This window comes from Trachypithecus francoisi, unplaced genomic scaffold, assembly GCF_009764315.1.
Source record: "Trachypithecus francoisi isolate TF-2019V2 unplaced genomic scaffold, Tfra_2.0 Lachesis_group9, whole genome shotgun sequence".
Taxonomy (NCBI): domain Eukaryota; kingdom Metazoa; phylum Chordata; class Mammalia; order Primates; family Cercopithecidae; genus Trachypithecus; species Trachypithecus francoisi.
Window position 1 is genome coordinate 21,933,017 of NW_022681474.1, and position 25,846 is coordinate 21,958,862.

Consider the following 25,846-nt stretch of genomic DNA (forward strand, 5'->3'; position numbering starts at 1 on the left):
ATTGGAAACCCTCTCTGGACCTGGAAGCCATTAAGGCTTGGCCTCGCATCACCATGGCCCTCTCCTAGGAGGGCCTCAAGGCTGGCATGGCTCTGCATGGCAGGCATGGTGGATCAGGGCACCTGCCCAGCTCAGCCACTTCCAGGTGCCCCTTCCTCTGAACCAGGTGGCGGCAGCAGCCCTGGGCAGAAGAGAGAGCTAGGAAGTGGTCTCATGGAAGCCCAGTGGAGCAGAGAAATGAGAAACAAAGCACATTTCATTCAACTTTAGGCAGAAAAAGCAGAGATTCGCCCCCTGCCTCCTTTTCTTTCTCTTCCCAGAATAATCATTAAACTTTTCCCATGCTCAGCCACCCCTTCCCCAACAAAAAGAAAAAAAAACTTCATTATGCTAACTTACTACTCATTGGACCTGACTTTTCTCATCCATGAAATGATTATTGTCAGAATTTAGTAATATGCCTTTCCTAAGAGTTGCATTAACCACTTCATGCAAATGAGGAATCGTTTTGAAAAACCTAAGAATTATTCTTAAGTGACCTAATATATCACTTAATATTCCCCATCGAAACATGCTGCATCTGAAACTCCCTTAGATAAAGGCAGTAAATAACGAGAGGTGCTATGATATGTTCAAAAGCTGAGAAAACTCCAGTTTGGGAGATTAACATTATGGGCACTTTCTCCCCCTCCCCCCGCGACTAGGTTTTGTTGTTATTGAATTGAAAGAAAATAGACCTTCAGAGAGTGAATGGAGATTCTAAAGAAAAGAAATGTCATCATAGGGCATCCTTTTTGTCTTGACTTGATAAATATAAGTTAATGGCAAATAACAAGGTGCCAAACAAAATAAAGAATAAAATTCATAAGAAAGTCAAGGGGAGTAGTTCAAATTCTGTTTCACTGCTGAAAAATAATAGCTCTCACTTCATTAATGAATAGAGACTCCCATTCTTCTTTCATATCTCTAGGCTGGACTAGCAAGTCCAAGTTAGAATTTTCAGGTGTAATCTCTTAAGCACAAATTATTTAAAGGCAGGGATCTTTGTCAGTTGTGTTCACTGGTGTATTCTATATGCCTGGATGAGTTCCTGTTATGTAGTAAGCACTCAATGAGTATGTTGTATGACTAAAGAAATATGTTGAATGAAGAGACAATTAAGTAAAAGTCACCATTAGTTGAATTTATATGGCACCTCTCTCTTCATACTCACCAATGACCTCAGCCTGCAAAGTTGTCTCAATTTTGTGTTTGGGGAAAAGAGAGATCAAGAACAAGAGACAGAGAGAGAGACAGAGAGAGAGAGAGAGAGAATGAATTTTGTGAATAGTCCAGCAGGCTCTGTGTGGTTGTATTGAGTGATGGAAAGAAGATTGCTGGAATAAAATTATGGAGAGCTTGGTCTAAACCATAGTTGAGCCACTAGATACTTGTACAATTTTGAAGAAATCATTTAAACTCTCTAGACCATGTTATGTCATCGTAACATGGAAATGAACTAGATGATTGCTTAAATTCTTTCCAACTCTGCCATTTTGTGATTATATGAGACTAGATTTGGAGGAGAGGATTAGGGAAACAGAAAGAAGGCACAGAGCATGACATGGGAGAGTAGAGAATTCAGAGAGAATGAGGAGGGAGTTAAAGGAGATCTGGGAGTTAGAGGAGCGAGGTAAAAGTAGAAATGTCATTGCAGTTAGATGCAGAAGACTTCTCACTACTGGATGTGTCTTTGAATTTAAGTTTGCCGTTCATTCAGTCAATGCTAGTTGAAAATCTATGTGCTGCCCTCAAGTTGGATTGGAAAGACAGGTAGGAATGTAGCAATGTCTACAGCTCTCGAGGAGTTTACAATCTAAGAAAATACTGTTATAATGATGCATACCTGAAAGTTTAAAGTACAGTTTGAACTACATGGATTCAAATTGCCCAGATTCACTTATTTGTGGAGTTTTTTCAACCAAATGCAGATGGAAAATGCAATATTCGTGGGATTCAAAACCCACATGTACAGAGGGCAACTATTGGTATAAGCAAGACCCAGCAGGACTAACCAAAGCCCCAATTTGTAGCATTTGCCTATTTGGTGTAAATACTCCCAGCATGGTTGATTTCAGGCTTCTCATGTGACATTCCTGAAGGTGATATTAAGAATAGATACTCAGCATCATCCGGTGAACCAGTACCAGCAGGATGCCACACATAGTGTCAGAGGAGTGAGCCCCAGGTTCAACAGCGCCACCTCCCTCCCAGCTAGACAGTGGGATGAAAGCAAAGGCCATGGTTCATGGCAAAAAAATAAAGTAAATAAATAAATTAGCACATTTACTCAGCATTACTAATAGATATTATTGCCAATGAGCAATAATGTTTTCACAGTGAGGATATTTGTACCTTTTGTTTCAGTTGATAAAGAAGGCCTCAGAAGTCTCTTGGTTGTGAATAATGATAAGGAAATGCCATTAGTGTCTTCAGTGCCTGTGCATACCTTTGTAAATATCCACTTTGAAACCAGTTATTATCCACTGCTCCATATCCTTACTCTCAATACAGCTCAGTCAGTAAGTTCTATAAATGTTGCCATCTTTTCTTCTCCCAGTTTCTTTTTACTACCCAAGTTCTCATTTGAGACCTTCTGATTGTTGGTCAGAACAATCAGAACAATGGTCAGACTCTCTGTAACGACCACATAACTGATGTATCTAATTTATTCACACATATACAACTCCCAAATTAGTCCTCTAGTACCAATTATGTTGTCAGTTCCAGAAAGGTAGACCACTCCCCTATCTTACCAAAATAGAGAAAATAATATGTTATTGCAAGCAACAGAATTGTGCTTGGGCTAACTTAAGCAGAAAGTAAGTTTACTGAAAGGATATTGGATTGCTCCAAAATTCAGAAGTAAGGTTAAAAACCCAAACCAGGGACATGAGCAGGAAGTAAGTGAGGTTGACAGCATTTGAGGGTAAGACTGGCTAATGCCACTGCCTTCAAGTAATTGCTTGAAGAATTGTACCCCTCTGCCATCACTATGAATAATCTCAAATACTCCCTATGTCATTCCTCCAAAATAGAAAGTGCTGGTTGGAGCATACCATTTCCAATCCCAAGTCATACTTCCACACTTCAAAGTCACATTAAGTTACTCTATCATCTTTAATTTACACAACATGCCTCTCTGGATGATAGCCATTCTTATTCTCATTTTATCAGAGTTAAGCTTGAAAATTCTGCAACATTTGTGCCAAATTATAACATTAACCAGCAACAATAAACCCTCTATGTATACTTTCATGTTGTATAATAGAGAGAAAACAAATAGAATGGAAATTAATCAAAATACGTAAATTCATGCAAGTTATAAAGAGGAGAAGAATGCTTAGTGGTTAATTGCCTACTAAATAAGTTTCTTATTCTTTAGTACACCTACTGACTTGTCTGTCTCTGTCTATAAAATGATCACTTCAGACAGGATCCTTTGTCTTTCTCAAGTCATTCCCCATATCCCCTCATCTCCATGATTTTAGTCCTACCACTTCTCTGGCTGAGACAGCACAACCCTTTATCTCCTCTTGTGTAAATCCTCCTCCAATTTCAGGGACAGAGCAAAAGCTGCTTTCTTCATGAACTTCTCCTTAATCCTCCCCACAGGAACCCATGCTCTGAGATTGTCTTAGCCTTAACTTTGCAGTTCTTCTATAGTATATCTTACAAGATACTGTTGATATCTGTAGCTTGCTCTCTGTCATTTTTAGTTCCTCCACATTGAAAAATCCACATTGTCTTTTTTTTTTTATAGATATATGGTGATAGGGTTATGGATAACTTTCTCCTCATCTTTAGATTTTTTTTTCTCTTTTATGTATTTATTTTTAATTATTCTTTAAGTTCTAGGTTATATGTGCACAACGTGCAAGTTTGTTACATATGTATACATGTGCCATGTTGGTGGGCTGCACCCATTTAACTCATCATTTACATTAGGTATATCTCCTAATGCTATCCCTCCCCACTAACCTGTCCCCACAATAGGACCCGGTGTGTGAGTTTGATTTGGCAAGAATGAGTGATCTTTAACTTCAGAATGGATTGAGAAAATGTAAAATAAATTTCAAGTCAGTATATAACATAGAGTAGGTATCTATTGTATATAATATAACAATTGTAGATGAATTATTTAAAACTTTGTTTTAATATGATTGTCATTTTTATGATTTTGGTTCAGTTAGTGGTTCATAAGGCCTTGTTTTAAAATGAATAGTGATAAATGTATAAAAGCCGAAAGGAAATGATTATCAGGCAATCTTGATTCACTTATTGGATTATAGAGTATTATTAGATTTTAAATCCATTATTGTGGGTCATGAAGTCAAGTCTGTACTGTTTGTCAGAAGATGGGTTAATTCCTTTTTGCTCCTGGAAGGGATATTAGATTTGAAGGCAAAAACACTAGAGCCAGAAAATGGCATTAAATGCTAATACCAGGCAGGCTTAAGGGAGTAAAACCTGGGTTCCCTGCTTGACAGCCTTTGGAGGAGTCTGCCTGTTGTACTAGGAGGTGGTTCTTATTTGGTTGCCTGCTGATCATCAGGCTAGAAGGAATTTTGTTGAATTAGGGAGAAGAACTCGAAATGACAACCATGGAAAAATCACTCTCAGTGTGAATCATATTCCATTAGCTTGAATTTCACAAGTGTCTCATCCAGAGCTCAAAGATGAAACACAAACCACTGTCCCAACACTCTGTCTTAAAGACGAAGGCTTTTATGTGAATGATGACATTGGTCACATAAATACATATGCATTAATGAATATGCAGCATAAGATATATATAAAATAAAACATAACATGATAACTTAGTCATTTCACAACCATATGGAAACAATAATCAATTCCTAAATTCCCGGTCACTTTTGGAAATTATAACCTTTGCTGACTCTTCTTTTCACTCAGAAAAGCTCAGCATCCAAATGTTTTACCAGGCCAAGCATGTCAGAGAGATTCTGTGGGCTTTTCACAGCCAGGGTCAATCTGGCCCTGTTTTGTTCTCTTGGGCTAAGAGAGTCTACTTTTATTACGATTTTTCTGATTCCTTGGAACACATATGTTGTTTGCTGGAAAGCATCCAGACTTTATAAAAACAAGTTCATTTGTTGTCTAAGAAATAGGAGAATGCAACGTTGTTTTACTTAACAGTCTAAGTTTTAAGAAAAGATTTTTTTTCAGATAGAAAAAGAGACTTTCCCAGAATGAGACTTTTTTTTTTTTTTTTGCAGTAGCATTTTATTGATGTGTAAGACTATTTTACCCAGAAAGAACCAGTTGCTATTTTTAGAAATAGCTGAAAATGGGGACCTGGGTGGGATTGATGGTTCAACAAAGAGTGATTGTGCATATATATATGAGTCTTCATTTTTCACCATTGTAAAGTTGCTCAAAATAGAAAACATGGGATTAGAGAAATAACCCGGTTCCGGGTACAGTGGCTCATGCCTGTCATCCCATCACTTAGGAAGCCTGAGGCAGGTGGAACACCTGCGGTCAGGTGTTCGATCCCACCCTGGCCAACATGGTGAAGCCCTGTCTCTATTAAAAATATAAAAATTAACTAAATGTGGAGGCACATGCCTGTAATCTCAGCTACTTGGGAAGCGGAGGCAGAAGTATCGCTTGAACCCGAGAGATGGAGGTTACAGTGAGCTGAGATCATGTCACTGCACTCCAGCCGGGGGGACAGAAAAAGAAAACAAAAAAGAGGTGACAAACTCATGGCTGGGTTTTTTGTTTTGTTTTGTTTTGTTTTCACAAAATACATGATTGACCGATTTAAAGATCAGTCCAAGAACCAAAATATCTAAACTTGTGTTTTGTCCTTCCTTCTTCTGATGGTGTTGTAACTCATGTTATGCTGGTGAGATGTGCGCCCTGGGGGTTTCCATATACATCTTTTAGCTTACATCTTCATACTTGAGTCAGCCTGTTCTGACCAACAATCTCAGGGAACGTGTGTTATATAATGGGACAAGATAACCCAACAGAATTTAATCTAATAACATTTAGTTGTTTCTATTAGGAAGGCAGAAATTAGTCTAAACCTCTGTGTTTTATAAAATAATGATGTAGTCATATGCAGTGCTTTAAATGTTAGGTTAAGGGGCTTATTCACATTCCTCAAAAGTTACTCTTCAGTTAAATATAGCTATATTTGTCTTTGTCTTTAGTGCTGATCCCTGTTAACTGGAAGGTATGGTATCACAGTTGCTTGTTCTATTTGGTTGCATCATAGAGTGGTTGAGATATTGCACCTGGAAGGTATCTATTAGAGACAACTGTAGAATAATAGACAACTGTAGAATAATACCTGACTCTTGAGTGGTCTTCTCTAATGTCCATCTCACCAAATGATTTGTCTCTCATTTGACCTTTCTAAGACAGGTAAAACAGATGTTCCCAAAGTGCATATGAAATTTAACATTCTTCCTTCACTGATTGTCTAAAACTCCTAGAATTTTTTTTATTGTATATATTTATGGTGTGTGATGAGAGACGGCTTCTCACTCTCCATTCTCAGCCTTTTATACTAAGAGAAAGATCTGATTATTGATTGGTGCCAAAGCACCTGCTCATAATTTCTGTAAATAACAACTTTCCACTCATAGGACCAATGATGACTTTCTCTTTCTCAGTCTGCGCCAGCTAGCCAAGAATATAATGCATGTCCTATAGTCTGAAATATTCATTATTTCCTCTGTAATTTTAGGGTTTTATGGAGAACGTGAGCATAAGTGAGTCTGAATCAGATGTCAGTGTGTTGAATACTGACTAAAAATGGTAGACTTAACCCTGTAAGGCATTGAAGAACCATTTTTGTGCAGAGTTCTTCCTTTGGGAAATGTGTGCTGGAAGAAATGTAAATGTTGAATTAAAAAAGGAAAGTATTTAATAATACTGGGCCTAAAGTTAGAAGTCAAGAGTTGAGGATTTGGGGAATGCTTTAGCTATTAAATAAACTTGCAGTAAATATGGACTAGAGCTATCAGTGAGCAACAGCGTTAAATTAGGCCAAGTACACAACCTCGTCCAACATTGCATGTAATTGTGGCCACGCTAACACAGATATGTCAGACTGGGAACTATAGCACCATCTGGAAATGATTAAACAGGACTGAATCTGTAATGCACAGGGGTCCCTCTGGGTTCCAGGGCTCATGGCAGGAAAAAAAATGGCCAGCAACCACCCTTCCTTTTTATATTTTTAATATATTTTATCACTTTTACATACGTTTTAGATTATTGGGGATTACGTGAAGCCAGTAAATTCATCATGTATGCAATTTCATTCATTTGCAGTGGTATCACTATTTATGGATATGGAGGAATTATTTAAAATCCCGGCAAATATTGATGTTGGGTAAAAGTGATAACTCTTTTGGGGCCTCTTAAGACATTCTGTTTCTTCAGATCCTGTTTTCTTTCAAGTCTGCAGCCTCTTTATGTGCTGGGGGAAAGGAAGGACTCTGATAATAGGGTTTTCACTTCTCCACCTCAATCTCGTGTTTCCTCTGAATGACGCTGCCCATCATCCACTGCCTGGCTATCTTCTCCCAAACTCCTCTATTATTAGTGAGTAGCTTCCTGCTTTCAGGTAACCTACCTCTGGATGCATGCACACATATTTGTAAAAATAATGTATACAAACATAAGTGCATTTATGTTTGTGTTAAGTTTGGATTTTTTCCAGCTCCCTCCTATGTTGATTTTATTTAGCTTTGGCCTTAACTAGCTGCAGTTATTCACTTTGAAAATAATTATCACTTTGTACTTGGCATCTCTTCTCAGATACTTGTTAGCTTCCACATTGGACATAAGTTCTGGAAAGTTCTCCGTTTTCTTCACTCTTGTCTCTCTGTCTGGCTTTTGACTTTTTGGTCATGGCCAAATGAGCCTTCTTGATTTCTTATACTACACACACTCTGTGTACTTTACCTCAAATGTCAGGACTTTCTGAGTCTTTAGACAAATAGAGGTCATGTTCCATCTTTCTAGGAATATTTAAGCTGTTAAATATATGAAAATGAAATAAGATCAAATTATTCTTTTCTCTGTCCCCATTACAGAGGATGATTTTTTAAACTAAAGAAGAAATTAATATTTGTATACTTTATGAGGGGCTCTTATGGAGACATAACCACAGAGTTATAATTCACAATAACCTGAAAACACGGGTACTTATAATTGCAGCTACTAAATTATAATAGTTTCCCCCTCGTAGATTTTTTGTAATCTTTTTGAATGCTGTTAATTAAATGCCTCCCAGAGACAATTACCCATTTGTAACAGGTGTATTATATTTTACAGTGAGCATTTTTACTGTCTGTATCACTCAGTATGACAATATTTGGCAACAACATAATTTCTCTCCTTTAAAACTGAAGTTCTACGTGCATATCATTTTTCTTTCAAGACAATTTTCCTTTTCTCTAAACATATTAATCATAAAGATAAAAATCCATCAGATTATCCTTGGGCACTTTAAGCTTTTATGGAACTTGCATGAAATTCATGAGAACATTTCATTGAATTTCACTGCAAATTATCAGTGTGAAATAATTTTTATTGCTATAAGAAATGTGTTTCTACTGCTATGCAAATGTTGAATGAACAATGAAACTTAACATCTTGTGGGAGGACAAAGAAACACCCACAGTGTCAGGGATTGGAACTGTCTGCATAGCACAAAGTGAAGTGATGGTAATCAGAGACATGTCTTGGTTACTACGAAAGTCGAAGTTCCTAAATGCCAGTTCCTAAATCCCTTATCCTAGGTGTTTTTCTTTTCTTAAATATTTTCTTTTGCTCTTATAAGATCTATAGAAAATAAAATGGCAGGTTTATTCTTTTATATATATATATGCATGCATATACAACATCATTTGCAAAAGTCCTTTATGTAAAATCACATAAAACTTCTGAAGCAATTGGTAAAGACCTGTAGGATGCATATGAAATAAATGACAGAATTCTTTACTTAAATATGTTTATATTCAAATATATTAGAAAATTTATTTTTTAAAGAGCTTTCCAGTTTCTATATTGTTGATCTATCCTTTTACTACTTATGATTTAGTCCATGGAAAGAGTCAATGAAATCAATGAAAGAATTCTTCAGTTCATCCATTTTGATTATCTAACTTCATATTAATTATCAAGAAAAGTACAATTTCTATTTAAACCATTGATGTATTATTCATCAATGTAAGAAATATTGATTGAACCGATACCTCATGCCATTTACTCTGTTGGGCACTAGGATGTCAGTGTATTCTCAAAGAGAGGTTAAAACTTGTCCAATATGATTTGGAGTGTCCAAGCTCTATTTGAGCCACAATTTCGAGCAAAACGTGAGTAAAGACCTGGTGAAGATGCTATAATAGTGATGTAATTACAATTTCCTGACAAAGCACAAGTATAGCTTTGATTGTGGGATTTTCTGTTGCTTCAGAATCCTTTTTCTCAAAACTAATTTGTACACTAATTCTCTAAATTCTAAAGCAAGATTTCTTATTTATTCATTTATTTAGAGACAGAGTCTCGCTCTGTCACCCAGGCTGGAGTGCAGTGGCGCGATCTCTGCTCACTGCAATCTCCACCTCCTGGGTTCCAGTGATTCTCTCACCTCAGCCTCCGGAGTAGCTGGGATTACAGGTGCACGGCACCATGCCTGGCTAATTTTTGTATTTTTAGTAGAGATAGGGTTTCACCACGTTGGCCAGGCTGATCTTGAACTACTGACCTCAAGTCATCCGCCCACCTCAGCCTCCCAAAGTGCTGGGATTATAGGCGTGAGCCACCACGCCTGGCCTAAAGCAACGTTTCTTAACCTGTTTTCTGCTGAAACCCATGCTAGCTGATGTTTATGTGCTTGTCACATTACTTGCACAATGCAAAGACAAGAGAGTGAAATTGTATATATTGAATAATGTACGATTTCAGGGTAAACGTTTTATTGTACATTTTAAGCATTGGATTACTGCATATTAAAAGGGATTTAGAGAAATTAAAAAATTAAAATTTTAAGAGAAAAGTATCAAATATGATGTACAGACTGAAATATATGTTGTAAAGGATATTGGTACAAGATAGATAGATAGATAGATAGATAGATTGATAGAAGATAGATAGAAGATAGATAGATAGATAGATAGATAGATAGATAGATAGAAGATAGATAGCTCAATACCAATATTGGTATTTATGTGTACCAATATTAGTATATATAAATAAGTATGTCTAAATATGTGTAGCTGTATATATAGCTGTGAATGCACACCCTTATTCCTTACTGAAGGAAGCATGTTTGGTGGCATACAAGTGAGTGAGAGTAACTTTATTGCTGGTACAGCCTTGAATCGACTCCAATATACAAAGAATAAATCAGTTGCAAACAATGGCATGAGATACATTTTATTGCTGATTCCAACACACTTGAAACTTGGGCTCCTCCTTTTCAGAAACACTCCCTAAAGCATATAAACTAAGCTTTCATATGAATCTCTTTGTTCTTCTCACCCCAGCGTTAGGTCTGTATAATACCCCTAATCAGATGTAGCTTGAAAACTGTTGACTTAACAAAAACAAACAAAGAAACAAACACCCTTAAGATATATAATGAGTCATCTTGTCAAGATGAATCAACATTTTTTTGGAATGTCTTTATTTTCTCATCTCTTTCCCTCCATCACAGTCACGAACATTTCTGAGTGCCCCTCTACATTTCTTTTGTACATCCCTTCATCCTTTCTGGTGGTACTCTTTGGGGTATACGCAAACGACACTATCAACACAGAATGTACTATTTTCATTTGCTTTCCTGATCTAAGTTTTATTTTTGCACTGAGCATGTTAGGCTCTTCCACACAGTAACTGTCTCACGTAATGAACGACAACATGAATTTCCAAGGAGGCTAACTACTGTCGGGACCGACCTGAAAGCATTTCCCTTGCACAGTCACCAGCCTTGCACCTCAATGCCATTGGTTTTTAGCAACCTGACCAAGCAGCTCACTGGGCATAGTAAGAAATGGATCAATGTGCTTGATCAAGGCACAGTACATTTATTAAAGTGTTATGCGTTTACTTGCTGGATTGCTACATTCTCAAATAAATTTGGAGAAATTAGAACATAGAAATTTTAAGAGAATCACCAAACATGAGGTGTTGGTTACAATGTAGGTTCTAAGGAATATTGGTGGTGATAATATATAATATATATAGACATATTTTATATATGTCTATATATTTTATATGTGTATATATTCATATATAATACATATATAGGTGGTGAGCTATCTATCTATAGATCTGTCTTATGCCTTTGCAGGGATGTTCCTGAGAGAATTTCTATGAAATCTCTGATTTGGAGTATGCCTTAAAGTCAGCTTCCCTGGGAACCTGACTTATAACACTCTAAATGAATCTAGTTTAAATTAAATCTCCTCTGAATTGCTCCTCAAATTTTCAGAAGACAGATCTATAGATAGATATCTCATCACCAATATTGTTATTTTTTTTTTTTTTTTTTTTTTTTTTTTTTTTTTTTTTGAAGCAGAGTCTCGCTCTGTCGCCCGGACTGGAGTGCAGTGGCCGGATCTCAGCTCACTGCAAGCTCTGCCTCCCGGGTTTACGCCATTCTCCTGCCTCAGCCTCCCGAGTAGCTGGGACTACAGGCGCCCGCCACCTCGCCCGGCTAGTTTTTGTATTTTTAGTAGAGACGGGGTTTCACTGTGTTAGCCAGGATGGTCTCGATCTCCTGACCTCGTGATCCGCCCGTCTCGGCCTCCCAAAGTGCTGGGATTACAGGCTTGAGCCACCGCGCCCGGCCTGTTATTTTTATATATCAAAGCTAATACATGTATATATACAGTGTGTGTATGTCTCTATGTGCGTGTATGTATATACTTTATATTCTATAGCAGTTTTAGGTTCACAGCAGAATTGAGAAGAAAATTTCACATATACTCCCTGCCCCCACCCTCATAGTCTTCCCCGCTATTAACATGCTGCACCAGAGTGGTACATTTGTTACAGTCAATGAGATGAACCTACTTTGGCACATTGTTGTCACCCCAAGTCCATAGTATACATTAAGTTTCACTCTTTGTGTTGAAAGTTCTATGGATTTTGACAAACATACAATGATATGTATCCACCATTATAATACAATACATATAGTTAGTTTGACCGCCCTGAAAATCTCCTGTGCTCTACCTTTTCATTCCTCCTTGCCCTACTTCCCACCGCGTAATTCCTGGCAGATCTTTTTCCTGTCTCCATAATTTTGCCTTTTCTAGAATGTCATATCTTCGAAATCAGACAGCGTGTAGCCTTTTCAGATTGGCTTCTTTCACTAGTAACATGCATTTAAGGTAGTGCTGAGGCTTTTCAGAGTATTAAAAAGAGAACAATGAATGTTGTTCTTATTTTACAGAGTTAAAGGAATTGTATATTATTATCAGCTCCAAAATGTAAAGAATAAATCAACTGCAAACTGCCACATGAGATACACTTTATGGTTAATTCCTCCCTCCCTCCCTCCCTCCCTCCCTCCCTCCCTGCCTGCCTCCCTTCCTTCCTTCCTTCCTTCCTCTCTCTTTCTCTCTCTTTCTTTCTTTCTTTCTTTCTTCCTTCCTTCCTTCCTTCCTTTCTTTCTTTCTTTCTTTCTTTCTTTCTTTCTTTCTTTCTTTCTTTCTGTCTCCCTTTCTCTCTCTCTGTCTCTCTCTCTCTTTTTCTTTCTTTCTTTTTTTCTTTTGACAAAGTTTTGCTCTTGTTGTCCAGGCTGGAGTGCAGTTGCACTATCTAAGCTCACTGCAACCTTTGCCTCCTGGGTTCAAACGAATCGATTGCCTGACCCTCCTGAGTTGCTGGGATTACAGGCGTGTGCCACCATGCCAGGCTAATTTTTGTATTTTTAGAAGAGACGGGGTTTCACCATGTTGGCCAGGCTGGTCTCGAACTCCTGACCTCAGATGATCTGCCCAGCTCAGCCTCCAAACTGTTAGGATTACAGGCGTGAGCCACCATGACCATCCAGCCACACTTTTTTTTTTTTTTTTTTTTTTGAGACGGAGTCTCGCTCTGTCGCCCAGGCTGGAGTGCAGTGGCCGGATCTCAGCTCACTGCAAGCTCCGCCTCCCGGGTTCACGCCATTCTCCTGCCTCAGCCTCCCGAGTAGCTGGGACTACAGGCGCCCGCCACCGCGCCCGGCTAGTTTTTTTGTATTTTTTAGTAGAGACGGGGTTTCACTGTGTTAGTCAGGATGGTCTCGATCTCCTGACCTCGTGATCCGCCCGTCTCGGCCTCCCAAAGTGCTGGGATTACAGGCTTGAGCCACCGCGCCCGGCCCCAGCCACACTTCTTAAAGTACGTATGTGGCAGAGTGCATCCAAGTCAAAGGATAAACATAGTACATCTTCCAGGAGTATTAGTTTATTTGATTACCTAAAGGAAACCACTTATGTCAAAAAGTATGGATTTACAGTAGAATACAGAGTTTTCACTAGGTTGAAACAAGAGACAAAATAAATATGGAGTGAATGAAAGACTGCTCTTGGCTAAGAGACTACCTAGACTCTCCGTAGGAAGCAAAGTCATATTCTTCCTACATCAGAAATATTTCTTTAGAAAACTTGAGGAGCAATTCAGAGCAGATTTAATTTAAACTGGATTCATTTTTATGTTTGGAGAGTATTACAAGTGAGGTTCCCTGGGAAGCTGACTTTAAGGCACACTCTAAATCAGAGATTTCTTAGAAATTGTCTCAGGAACATCCCTGCAAAGGAGGGGAGGAAACAGAACTGGGCATCTGCCTGGTGGCAGGTGGGGTTTAGCTGTGATGCAGGTGCAGTAAGAGGCTCCGCCGATACCATGGGCAGCTCTGGAGCTGCACTGGCTCTTTGTAGATGTCTTACATTGAGGCATAGGCCCTGGGCCATCTTATCTCCAACTCACCGGTCAGTGAATGGAGCTGTTCCCAGGAGGAGATGTAACTCTGGAGGGCAATTCCTGGAGCCTGACTCAAACATGAGCTGTCATCTGGCCACCTCCCAGCAGCTGGGGGAATGGACACCTTGATGTGGATGGAGGAAGCTGGGCAACAAGCCAGTATGCACTATAGGCAGGACAAGCCCAACAGAGTCTTTGAAAAGAAGGGTCTAGAACAAGTGAGTTCTGAGTATCATTCAATAAAAAAAAAAAATTGGCATTTAATGCAATGGCTATCTCCAAAAGGAGAAATTTTTATTTTTGCATATCCACTGTAAGAAAAAAATATAGAGGCCGGGCGCGGTGGCTCAAGCCTGTAATCCCAGCACTTTGGGAGGCCGAGACGGGCGGATCACGAGGTCAGGAGATCGAGACCATCCTGGCTAACACGGTGAAACCCCGTCTCTACTAAAAAAATACAAAAAACTAGCCGGGTGAGGTGGCGGCGCCTGTAGTCCCAGCTACCCGGGAGGCTGAGGCAGGAGAATGGCGTGAACCCGGGAGCCAGAGCTTGCAGTGAGCTGAGATCCGGCCACAGCACTCCAGCCTGGGTGACAGAGCAAGACTCCGTCTCAAAAAAAAAAAAAGAAAAAAATATAGAGAAACACACATACACACACACATCATTCTGAATAGGAACTGGGAAACATAAGAAGTCTGTGTTTGTTTTCAAATACAGAACATTGCTTTCCTCATTTTTTTAAGACTTAGCTAAGTCATAGATATATTACTAAAGTTGGTTCTAGATTCTTATTACACGCAAAGAATTGTTAAACCTTTTCGACCTTTGGTGAGCTCATAAAGATGAAAGTTTCATGCGTAAAATACTTTAGAAAAAAATAATTTCTGTCCTTCTTAAGTGTGAGATTAATCTAATGAAAAGTTTGCAGAGAAACTATTTATTTGACCATGGTCCAGTACCAGAAGAGCTATGTATAAAAGTTTAAATATTTAAATCCAATTTACTTTCAAAGTTTGAATTTATAATTTGTACATTGGAACTTTGTAGTTTTGTATACTGCTGTGATCTCAGGCAGTTAGATTAAAACATGATAGCGATGTCTCCAAGTCATACATTTATCTATCTCCTACTTAAATATACTGATTTCTACGAACATAGGCTTCCTAAGCACAGCCACATGTATCCCAGATACATGACTTTAGTCATAGGGTCAGAGTCTAAATTCCTCCTAAATATATCTTCACTATTGGTTTAGTGAGGAGGGAGAGGGACTTTCAAATCTCATTTTTTAAATGAATTCACTATATCATCTTTACATATAATACAAATTATTCTCATACAACCCATAAATAAAAATAGTTTAAAATGTCAAGAAAACAAAATAAACCATTCCTGAACTGGCCTCCATTGTTACCTGGCTCTATATTTTCCCCTTAATATATTGTTGAGTCCCTCACTAACTAGCACAGAGACAATACAGTGTAAGAAGCATCCCACTAATCACCAATTAGTGAAGTCCTATATATTTACATACCTTCTCTGACCTTTAGAAACATCAGATAGTCAACACTCAGCAGTCAGCCTCTGCTTTAAGTTTGGCTTAATGTGGACTCAAACATTTGCTGCAGAAAAGTTTCATGTAACCAAAGTTTATTACACTAGCATTGAGTCTTTGGATATTTAAAATTTGTGGGCTTCAGGGTCTTCATTTGTAAAATGAGTTGGTTGGATTTGAAGCAGGCTACCTTCAGGATTCCTAGTGTAACATCTTAGATTACACTATGATTTTATCTGGCTTTAGATATGGCAGCACATGGCCTTTGACCTGTGATGAAGATTCAAGGACGGAGTGCAGTGTGACAAAACCATAGCAGATCTCTACGTCTGTGGCTCAAACCTGGCCAGGGTCTCAAGAGCCAGATTCCCTGGGTGGGGACCACTAAGAGACAGTAAATAAATGATACTCTGATATTATAACAATTTCCTTAAATTCTAAAATTGTGAGTGCATCTTTCCAAAGTTGCTAATTTACTGCATGAAAGTATCTTTACTCTCGAGCACAATCTGATTTAATAGTCCAATAGAAGGCATAGAAATCAAAATGTCTTTTTTAATTTGAAGGTGTCAGTTTCCATGTCAATGATGCCTTTTTAAAAAATATTGTACCTGTAAGAATGGCCATGATTAAAAAGTCAAAAAGCAATAGATGTTGGTGCGGATGTGGTGAAAAGGAAACACTTTTACACTGCTGGTGGGAATGTACATCAGTACCACCACTATGGAAAATAGTATGGAGATGCCTTAAAGAACTAAAAATTGAACTGCCATTTGATCCAGCGATCTCACTACTGGGTATCTACCCCCCAAAAAAGTCGTTATTTGAAAAAGACACATCCATATGCATGTTTATAGCAGCACAATTCACAGTTGCAAAGATATGGAACCAACCTAAATGCCCATCAGTCAACAAGTTGATAAAGAAAATGCAGTATATATACATCATGGAACACTGCTCAGCCATAAAAAAGGAATGAAATAATGTCTTTTGCAGCAACTAGGATGGAGCTAGAGGCCATTATTCTAAATGAAGTAAACCAGGAATGAAAAACTAAATATTGTATGTTCTCATGTATAAGTGGGAGCTAAGCTATGAGGATGCAAAGGCATAATAATGATATAGTGGACTTTGGGGACTCAAGGAGGAAGATTCGGCCTGTGGTGAGAGATTAAAAGACTATATATCGGGAACAGTGTACACTGCTTGGGTGGCGGGTGCACCAGAATTTCAGAAATCACCACTAAAGGACTTATCAGTGTAACCAAAATCTACCTGTTGTCCCCAAATTATTGAAATTAAAATAATTTTTTATGTTCCTGACATTATGATAAGGCATATTATTGAATCACATTTGCCTGTTTTGTGGGGTTCCTATTAATCCTAATTGGAAATTAATTTACTTCGATTAACTAAATTCATTTTATACAGTAATAAATGCAACCTGTAATGTCCCAACACTGGATGGAGGGAAATTCCCTAATGCCAACATGACTTGACTTGCTCTCTTTTTTAGGTCCTGTCCCAGCACAGCCATCACCCTGTGAAGCTGATCAGTTTTCTTGTATCTACACACTCCAATGTGTCCCTCTCTCAGGGAAATGTGATGGACATGAAGACTGCACAGACGGATCTGATGAAATGGATTGTCCTCTCAGCCCCACCCCTCCACTCTGTAGTAACATGGAGTTCCCGTGCTCTACAGATGAGTGTATCCCTTCCCTCCTGCTATGCGATGGAGTGCCTGACTGCCACTTCAGTGAAGATGAACTCATCTGCTGTGAGTTATTTTCACTAACTCAGTGTGTCAGGGAAGGAATGCTGCTTGAGAATGAGAGAGAAGGCTCCACAGATAAAATGAAGTTCTCTAGAGTCTTACTGGGATTGTATCGTTAATAACACAGCTTTCTGTGTTATGTTGCAAAACAAGGCATCTGTCCTCTGCTTAGTGTTTCTAGAAACACCCTGTTTGTGGTCATGCTAATTTTTGTTAAACCTCTCTATTTCCTTTTCCATTTACATCGGAGTCATTCATATGGAAGATGCCATTACATGTTTTTATCTCATTAACGTGTTTATAGAAGTGGTTTGAAGAAATTCAATTAGAATTTCTTCCTACCACAAAGGTTCATGAAGATGGCTCAAGTAAAGGGCATATTGATAGATATTTCCTTTTTGATCAAATGACAAATGTTGATTTTAATAGATCTATATAATTAAGAGTTGGATCTGGATAATTACCTGAGTAAATGTCATGTCATTAGGAGTTCACGGGATAATGCATCCTAGAGACATGGGTTTGAATTTCATCCCTGTTACTTACTATGTGTGCAGTCTTGGGGGAAGTTGAGCCCTGCCAATTTTGTTTTGTCATCCAGGTAATGAATTCAGTAATACCTAACTTACAAGACTGTGACGATTTGAGCAAATGCATGTAAAATCCCAAGCTTTGTATTCAGTACCTTTGATTTTTAGTATAATAAGCCAATGTCAGGTAGGGAAGGAAGAATGTTAGGTAAGAAGTAATTACACACATCTTAAAGTGAGTACATAATCATGGTGGTGTCCAAACGCCTAACATTTTATTTAGTTATTTGCTTGCTTCCTTGCTTATTTTATATTTTATTATACCGTATTGTATTTTTGGGTAAGTGCTGCAGTGATAGTGGTCCATAAACTATATGTTAATGATCATACTTTTTGGAATAGTAAAAGGCAGTTTGAAATGTAACTACAAGAGGGGAACATTGAATAAGTCTGGGTGCAGTGGCTCAGGCCTGTTATCCCAGCACTTTGAAAGGCCGAGGTAGGAGGATCCCTTGGGCTCAGGAGTTTAAGCCAGCCTGGGCAACATAGTGAGACCCCATCTATACAAAAATAACAATAATAATAATAATAACCAGGTGTGGTGGTGCATGCCTGTAGTCCAAGCTACTCTGGATGCTGAGGTGGAAGGATTTCTTGGGCACAGGAGTTTGAGGCTGCAGTGAACTATGATTGTTGTGCCACTGTACCACTGCACTCCAGCCTGGGAGACAAAGTGAGAATCTGTCTCAAAAAAAAAAAAAAAGAAAAGAAAAGAAAAGAATGAAAGAGAGACAAAGAAGGAAGGAAGAGGGGAAGGGAGGAAAAGAGGAAGTGGGGAAGGGAAGGAGGGAGAGGGGGACAGAGAAGGAAGGAAGGAAGGAAAGGGAATGGAAGGGAGAAGGAAGGAAGGAAGCAAAAGAGGGAAGGAAGGAAGGAAAGATGGAAGGAAGAAAGCAAGGGCTAGTTCAGGGACCTGTGTAGTATGGGACCTCTAGAAATCTGAAACAATTGGAAGAGGAGTAAAGATCAATGAAAGAAAGAGAGATGACCTTGGGATGTTTAAAGGCTTTAGCCTTAAATCAGTGAAACTATTTTCCTGGTTCAGACTAACAAATTGGTTTTCTAACTCCCTGTTATTTCTTACCTATATATTCTCTCTGAGATAAAGTCAACCTGTCAGGTCTTATAATCTTTTCTTAGAAGCAAGGTAAGCAAATGGAGGTGAATAGAAAAGAGAAAGCCTGCCAAATTACTTATCCCTGTTCCCATCAGAGCTCTAATGTAATTTGACTGATAGAAATCATATTAAGTTCAATATAGCCATATGATATTTGGCTTCAAATAAGACTGCTATTTAAAGAGAAGCTTAGGGAAGTACTGTGTCCTTATAATGCTAGGCATTCATTGGAAAAATGGAGTTTGCCTAGTCCTATGAAGTTCTGTTCCAAAAGGGAAATAAGCCCATGTTACGAAGAGATGGGGGACAAAATTCTAGAACAAAATTATAGAATAAGAGAACTTAGTGGTCAAAATTCACCAAACATTTGAAGATATAACAGTCTTTGGGGGCTTTCCTATTGGTTTAGAATAGGAAACCAATCATTTTGTAAACTCACATTCATTCATTCATTTATTCACAAACCTCATTAAAAGCCTGATGCCACATACTATGTTCATATTGACGAGACAGATAGATATGACACTGTCAGAGCTCAGGCAGAAGATGTGCTATACATTAGTGAAGGAGGCTAGTCAGTGAAAGTGAGGAACACTATATGATCAATCCTATGACAGAGACAAGCACCTTGTGTTAGAAGGCACATATGGAACTCTCTATGGTGCTAGGGAGTCTTTACATTTTCACGAAAGGAGCGATTACACAGCCAAACTTGGAAAGACAAATAGTGATTGGATGAATAAAGCAGAGATCTGGATTCAAGTGAAGTGAAGATTGTTCCAGGAGCAGAGAACAAGTCGTTAGAGTGAAGCATATTTTGTGTTGCTAGAGCAGAGCCTGTGGTTGGAAATGTAGAAAGAATCCTGGAGAGTGAAGCGGGACCCACATCTTGCAGAATCCTCACCCCCATGCCACCATGCCAGTGCTACATAACGGCACTTAAGTTGGATATGAGATGGATTGGAGTGAGGAAGAAGGACTGGTTAGGAGGTGTCACAGTTCAAATACAAAGCAATTAATTAGACTTTAAGGTAAAGATTATTAATAGACTTAAGGGATGGTCAGGTGATGAGGAAGAGAAAGGAATCAGCTGTGACTTCCAAGACTGTGCTTTCAGGGATCACGTCTATAGTTTGCTACTAGAGAAGTTTTTCTGAACACATAGGGCACCAGACGCACAAGGAGGAGGTACAGCCTTCTCTCCTGAATGTGAAGCTGGCTCTTGATCTTGCTTTGTTCCAACTACCATTTGCCATTGATTATGTCCTTCTCTTCCTTCCAGAAAGTAAAAGGGAGAGAATGTAGTCTGAGTGGTTTTTGTTAATCAAGAAAAGAAAAAAAAAAAAAAAAGAAAGAAAGACTTCCAGCTTTCTAATTTGGACATCAGGTCAGCTCATGTGCCATTGCTTAAGCTAGGGAAAATAGGAGAAGAACATGTTGGGGGAAGATGTGGCTTTAGTTTTAGACGTGTTGTATATGATAGCTGTGACCCATGCACATGAAAATGTTCAGAATGTGTTTGGAAGTGTATATATAAAGCTCCGGAGAGAGCTAAAATAAGATGATATAAGGATGCATGGCCATCAGCGTATGATTATGGAAGCTGTGGGTGTAGATGAGATCAAAGAGAGAGGAAAGAGATAAAGTGGCAGGCAGAACCTGAAGGAACAGCTAAAAGACCATTTAGAAAAAAGCAGACATTGAAGACACTGAGAAGATGTGGTCCTAGACACAGCGGGGTCACAAGAGACTGAGGATCTTAAAGGCAAAAATCCTTTAGTTTCAAAATATTCACAGGTTGAAATGTTTCTGAGAGATCAAATAAGAGAGGGCCTAAAAAATATAAATTGGAAAAAGCCAAAAAAGTGGTTTTTGATGATTTTGGAGAGAGAACTTTTTATGGAGTGGTAGGGCAGAATTCTGAAGCCACACTTTTTTAAGAGCAAATGGGAAATGTCAAAGAGGGAAATCAATTGTAGATAACTCTTTCAAGAAGTTGTAATTGGAGTGGAATGCAGGAAAAAAGAATTGGTTTCTTTGTTTTCCGTGACTTTCTCATGTTTAAATGTTGTAGAACTAAGGATTTGGAGATGTTTACAATTTTAGATGGGGAAGTTAATAATAATTGATGTTTACAGACCTTTATTTTTGCAGAAATAAATTTTCTAGTATTAGAAATGTTTAGATAAACCTGTGAGTTCAACATTTAAAAGCACTTCATATTTGAATATTGTCTTTCCATTGGAAACATTAATTTTTCATGGACTGAAGCAATATAGTTTTTATCAAACACATCCCCTTTCCCTAAAAAAAGAAGAGAAAAAAGAAACATGGTTAATTATATGGAAGAACAGCACAAAACTAGAAACACTCTTTCACTGATGTTCCTCTGATAGCCATCTTCTATTCACCAGGAGAGTTTCAAGATTTCATCAGCCGTTGTGTCAGTCAATATCCTGGCAAGAAATAGTTATTGATACTGCATAAGTTGAAAAAATATTAATAAGGGGATTGTTTATTAGAGAAACAGTATGCATAGCAAAACCATAAGGGATAGTAAGAGTGAGGGCTTTTATCACCTACAGACCAAAGAGTGTGAGAGGAGGTTCAGTTACCTGAGCCTAGAGTGAGAAGGGAGTGCATGGTAAGACGTTTAGTTAAGGGAAGCAGTTAGTCCATGCTGATCTCAAAGGGTCTTTTCGCTCTGTATTAATCTGCTGGTGGTGTTACCCATTGGCCAAATCCAATCATACACCAGAAGTTTAAAAGGCTTATTGACGTATCCTTATCGTCCAGCCTTCCAGGGCCCAGATGGGGAGAGAAGGTAGAGAATAGATCAGGAGAAGTACATGGAAACTATGCATCAGTGACAGAACAACTGTGAAAAACAAAGGGCATAAGTGGGTGTTTTACCTCCTTTCCAATGGTAATGGATATGTCCTGTGAAGTGCATGCCACTTCTGGTGATTTGGAATGGGTCATGTTTCTAAGACTTGTGGATCACACCTTATCATCAATATTTTTGCTATTGGCTTTTAAATATGTTAGCTATGATCTCAATATCTGATAGTGCTTTTGAACAACAGTGTAAAGATTATTCCTCTGCATTTACCAGCTTCATTTCTTACAACAGTGTTCCTCAGTTTTTTTCAACATTAAAAATCATGGTAATTAATCTGTTTTAGGGAGGTATTGGAGGAGTAAATGAAATTAATGTGGTAGAGTGCATAATACACACAATAAATTATCTCTCAGCTTTTTGCAATGAAAAATAATGATGAAAATATGTATACACACACAAAATATGTGTCTATATACACACACATATATATCAGATACATATATACACACATATTTTTGTGTGCATGCAAAATAAAATAAACAAGCATACCTTGTTTTATTGTGTATTGCTTTATTGCGCTTCCCAGATGTTGCATTTTTTACAAATTGAAGCTCTTCATCCTTGCATCCTGCAAGTCTGTCAGTGCCAGTTTTCTGACAGTATATGCTCATATCATGTCTGTATCCCATTTTAGTGATTCTCACAATATTTCAAACTTCTTCATGACTATTATATCTGTTTTGGTGATCTGCGATCAGTAATCTTTGATGTTACTATTGTAATTATTCTGCGATACCATGAACCATGCCCATATAAGATGGTAAATTTAATTGATAAATGTCATGTATGTTCTGACTCCTCCACCAATCAGCCATTCCCCCATTTGTCTCTTCCTCTCCTTGGGTCTCCCCGTTCCCTGAGGCTGAACAATATTGCAGTTAGGCCAACTACAATAGCTTCTAAGTGTTCAAGTGAAAGGAGAAAATGTGGGTCTCTCACTTTAAATCAAAAGCTAGAAATGATTATTAGTGAGTACCGCATGTTGAACACCAAGATAGGCTGGAAGCTGGCCCTCTTTCTCCAAACAGCCAAGTTGTGAATGTGAAGGAAAAATTCTTGAAGGCTACTCCAGTGAACACTGGAGTAGTCTTGAACACTAGTCCAGTGAATACGCAAATGATAGGAAAGCAAAACAGATATGGATTATTATGGATATAGAGAAAGTTTTGACATATTCCTGCTGAACCGTGGAACTCAGAGGAGGAGGGTTAGAAGAAAAGAATAGATTGATACCACTATTATTTAGTGCTTTTGAAATCTATCCAGACTTTCTGACAAAATGGTGCAGTGGGTTCATTCTTTGACACATTCCCTCTGCTCCAGCCTAATCAAGAGCAAAGTTCTAGCTATCTTTAATTCTATGAAGTCTGAGAGAGGTGAGGAAGCTTTGGAAGAAAAGCTGGAAGATAGCGGAGGTTGGTTTATGAAGTTGAAGGAAAGAAGCCATCACCATCACATGAAAGTACAAGATGAGTCACCAAATGCTGAGATGGAGAAGCTGTTCCAAGTTATCTAGATCTAGCTAAAATCACTGATGAAGGTGGCTACGCTGTGCAACAGATCTTCAGTGTCAGTGAAACAGCCTTCTATTGGAAAAAGACGCCATGTAGGGCTTCCACAGCTAGAGAGAAGTCAGTGCCTGGCTTAACTAAAAACTAAATATTTTCTAGTTATTATTTTGTTAGACATTAGGCTGTTGCACATTTAATTGGCTAAGGTGTAGTGCAGACATAACATTTATATGTGCTGGAAAGAAAACAACTTTATGTGACTTGTATTAATGCAACATTAGCTTTATTATGGTCATCTGGAACTGAGCCTGCCATATTGCTGAGAAATGCCTACGTACTTCTTCGTTTTTAACAAACATTATCTTATAAGATTTTGCTTTAAGAGTTTATCTTATAAGAGTTTGAAGATTATTATTTCCTAGTTTACTTGGTTTGCAATGTAATTTATCTTGTCTGTGTATATCCTAAAATGATTTAAACATTTGGGAAAGCTGAAGATCAGTCTTCTCCTGAAACCCTAGACAATTTCTGCCATTTGATTACAGCTTTTTGTTTGTTTCTTTTGTTCTGTTTTGTTTTACAGAATCTTGCTGCATTCCCAGGGTGGAGTGCAGTGGCACAATCTTGGCTCACTGCAACTTCCACCTCCCGGGTTCAAGCAATTCTCCTTCCTCAGCCTCCCAAGTACCTGGGACTACAGTCACAAGCCACCAATCCTGGCTATTTTTATTTTATTTTATTTTTATTTTTAGTAGAGACAGGGTTTCACAATGTTGGCCAGGCTGGTCTCGAACTCCTGACCTCATGTGATTTGCCCACGTCGGCCTCCCAAAGTGCTGGGATTGCAGGCGTGAGCCACTGTGCCTGGACCAGCTTTTTTTTTCTTTTTTTGGTTTATCTGTACTACTTCCTTATCCAACCTCTCTAGTCAAAAGCGACCTGCTGTACTCACTGAACCAGTAGAAAGCTTATTGATTTTCCATCTGTGGACTTTATTCCTACTTTACTAAATGGCTTTTCTCTAGCAATATTAAAATTTAAAATATGTTTAAAGATTCTGATCTTAACCTTCAGCTTTTATAGATCTCTGTATGCTAAAGGAATTTTCATTTTTATAAATTCTTCTCTACAGCGATGCTTTGCCTACTAAGTTTGACCTTACGGAATTTCTTTTGTTATTGTTTTGAGCTGTTTATCACTCCTGTATTATTGTTCTCTTGTAATCAGCATGTATGATTCTGGTCATTCATTTTTAAATTTCTCCCCTGAATTCTACATTCTAAGTTCTAAGACACTGTGTTACATATGGTGGAAGCTCAATATGTTTTGGTGTGAATTCATAGTCTAGCACCTTAGGAAGAATTGCTCAATAAAGAGTATAGCCTAAATTTTCTGAGTCAGCATTTTCAGTCAATGGAGATACATATTCTTAAAAACACTATTTATGTCCAACTTTAAAATATATTTTAATGGGCCATTTTCAAAATCAATTGTGTCAATTATCTATGAGACATAAAATAAATTATTTGTTCCAACCCATAATTATACTTGAAGAAAAAAATAATTTAGGAAAGAACTGGCAATATCTGTATAAGAAACATACATGGGGACATTTATTCTTGGGTCCTTTAAATAATTTACTTTGAAAAGGTTGTAACTTCATTGCATGTGCAAGGAATTTTTGAGACTAATCATCTTGAAACTTTTAGTAGCAGGTTTGGAGTAAAATGTTCAAATGAGAAGTTGTATATGATACCATCAAGTAAATCAGAGGAAAACAAAGCTGTTCTTGTTGAACCTGGGTTAAGTGCGAGACAGTTCTGACTATCTACTGCTGCCTTTGACATATTTCTGCTGAACCCTGGTACTCAGAGGAGCAGGGTTAGAAAACAAGAATAGATCAATACCATTATTATTTAGAGCTTTTGAAATCTATCCAGACTTTCTGACAAAATAGTGCAGTAGGTTCATGCTTTGACACATTCCCTCTGCTCCAGACACATCACAATGCTAGATAGTAGAGTTATTCCATTAAATACTCTGAGAAACAAGATGAACATCAACACTGGTACAGACCAGAACCAGAGTAGAACCACAAAAGGGATCAGGCCTGCAACCCGGAATTCTTAGCTTCCAGGTCCTGAAGCAAGCAGGAAAACAGAGGAACCATATTTCACATTCAATGGCAGCCTGAAATGAGAAGTTCTCATTTAGCTCTAACTCAATGCCAACCACAGCCTCTTCTTTCTAGGAAGTTGTAATCCTAAAGAAAGGAAGAACATAGTACAATTTTAGAACTGAAAACTGAGCTTCCTAATAGACAAATCAGATACAATTAAATTAATCAAGTTGCATACAAGAAAGGTAAAGTGCTTTGCAAGACTAGATA

At 38.1% G+C, this 25,846-nt stretch overlaps 1 protein-coding gene and 1 non-coding gene across 2 annotated transcripts in view; both read left to right on the plus strand.

Annotated features, from left to right (window-relative positions):
* MALRD1 (MAM and LDL receptor class A domain containing 1) overlaps nucleotides 1–25,846 on the plus strand; it is a 702,910-nt gene that overhangs the window by 553,902 nt on the left and 123,162 nt on the right. The window contains 1 exon segment of the mRNA XM_033209380.1: nucleotides 17,077–17,340. Coding sequence (XP_033065271.1) covers nucleotides 17,077–17,340 — 264 coding nt within the window.
* On the plus strand, nucleotides 20,146–20,359 carry LOC117082939. Its single transcript, XR_004436854.1, has one exon. It is a non-coding gene; the product is annotated as a small nucleolar RNA U3 (small nucleolar RNA).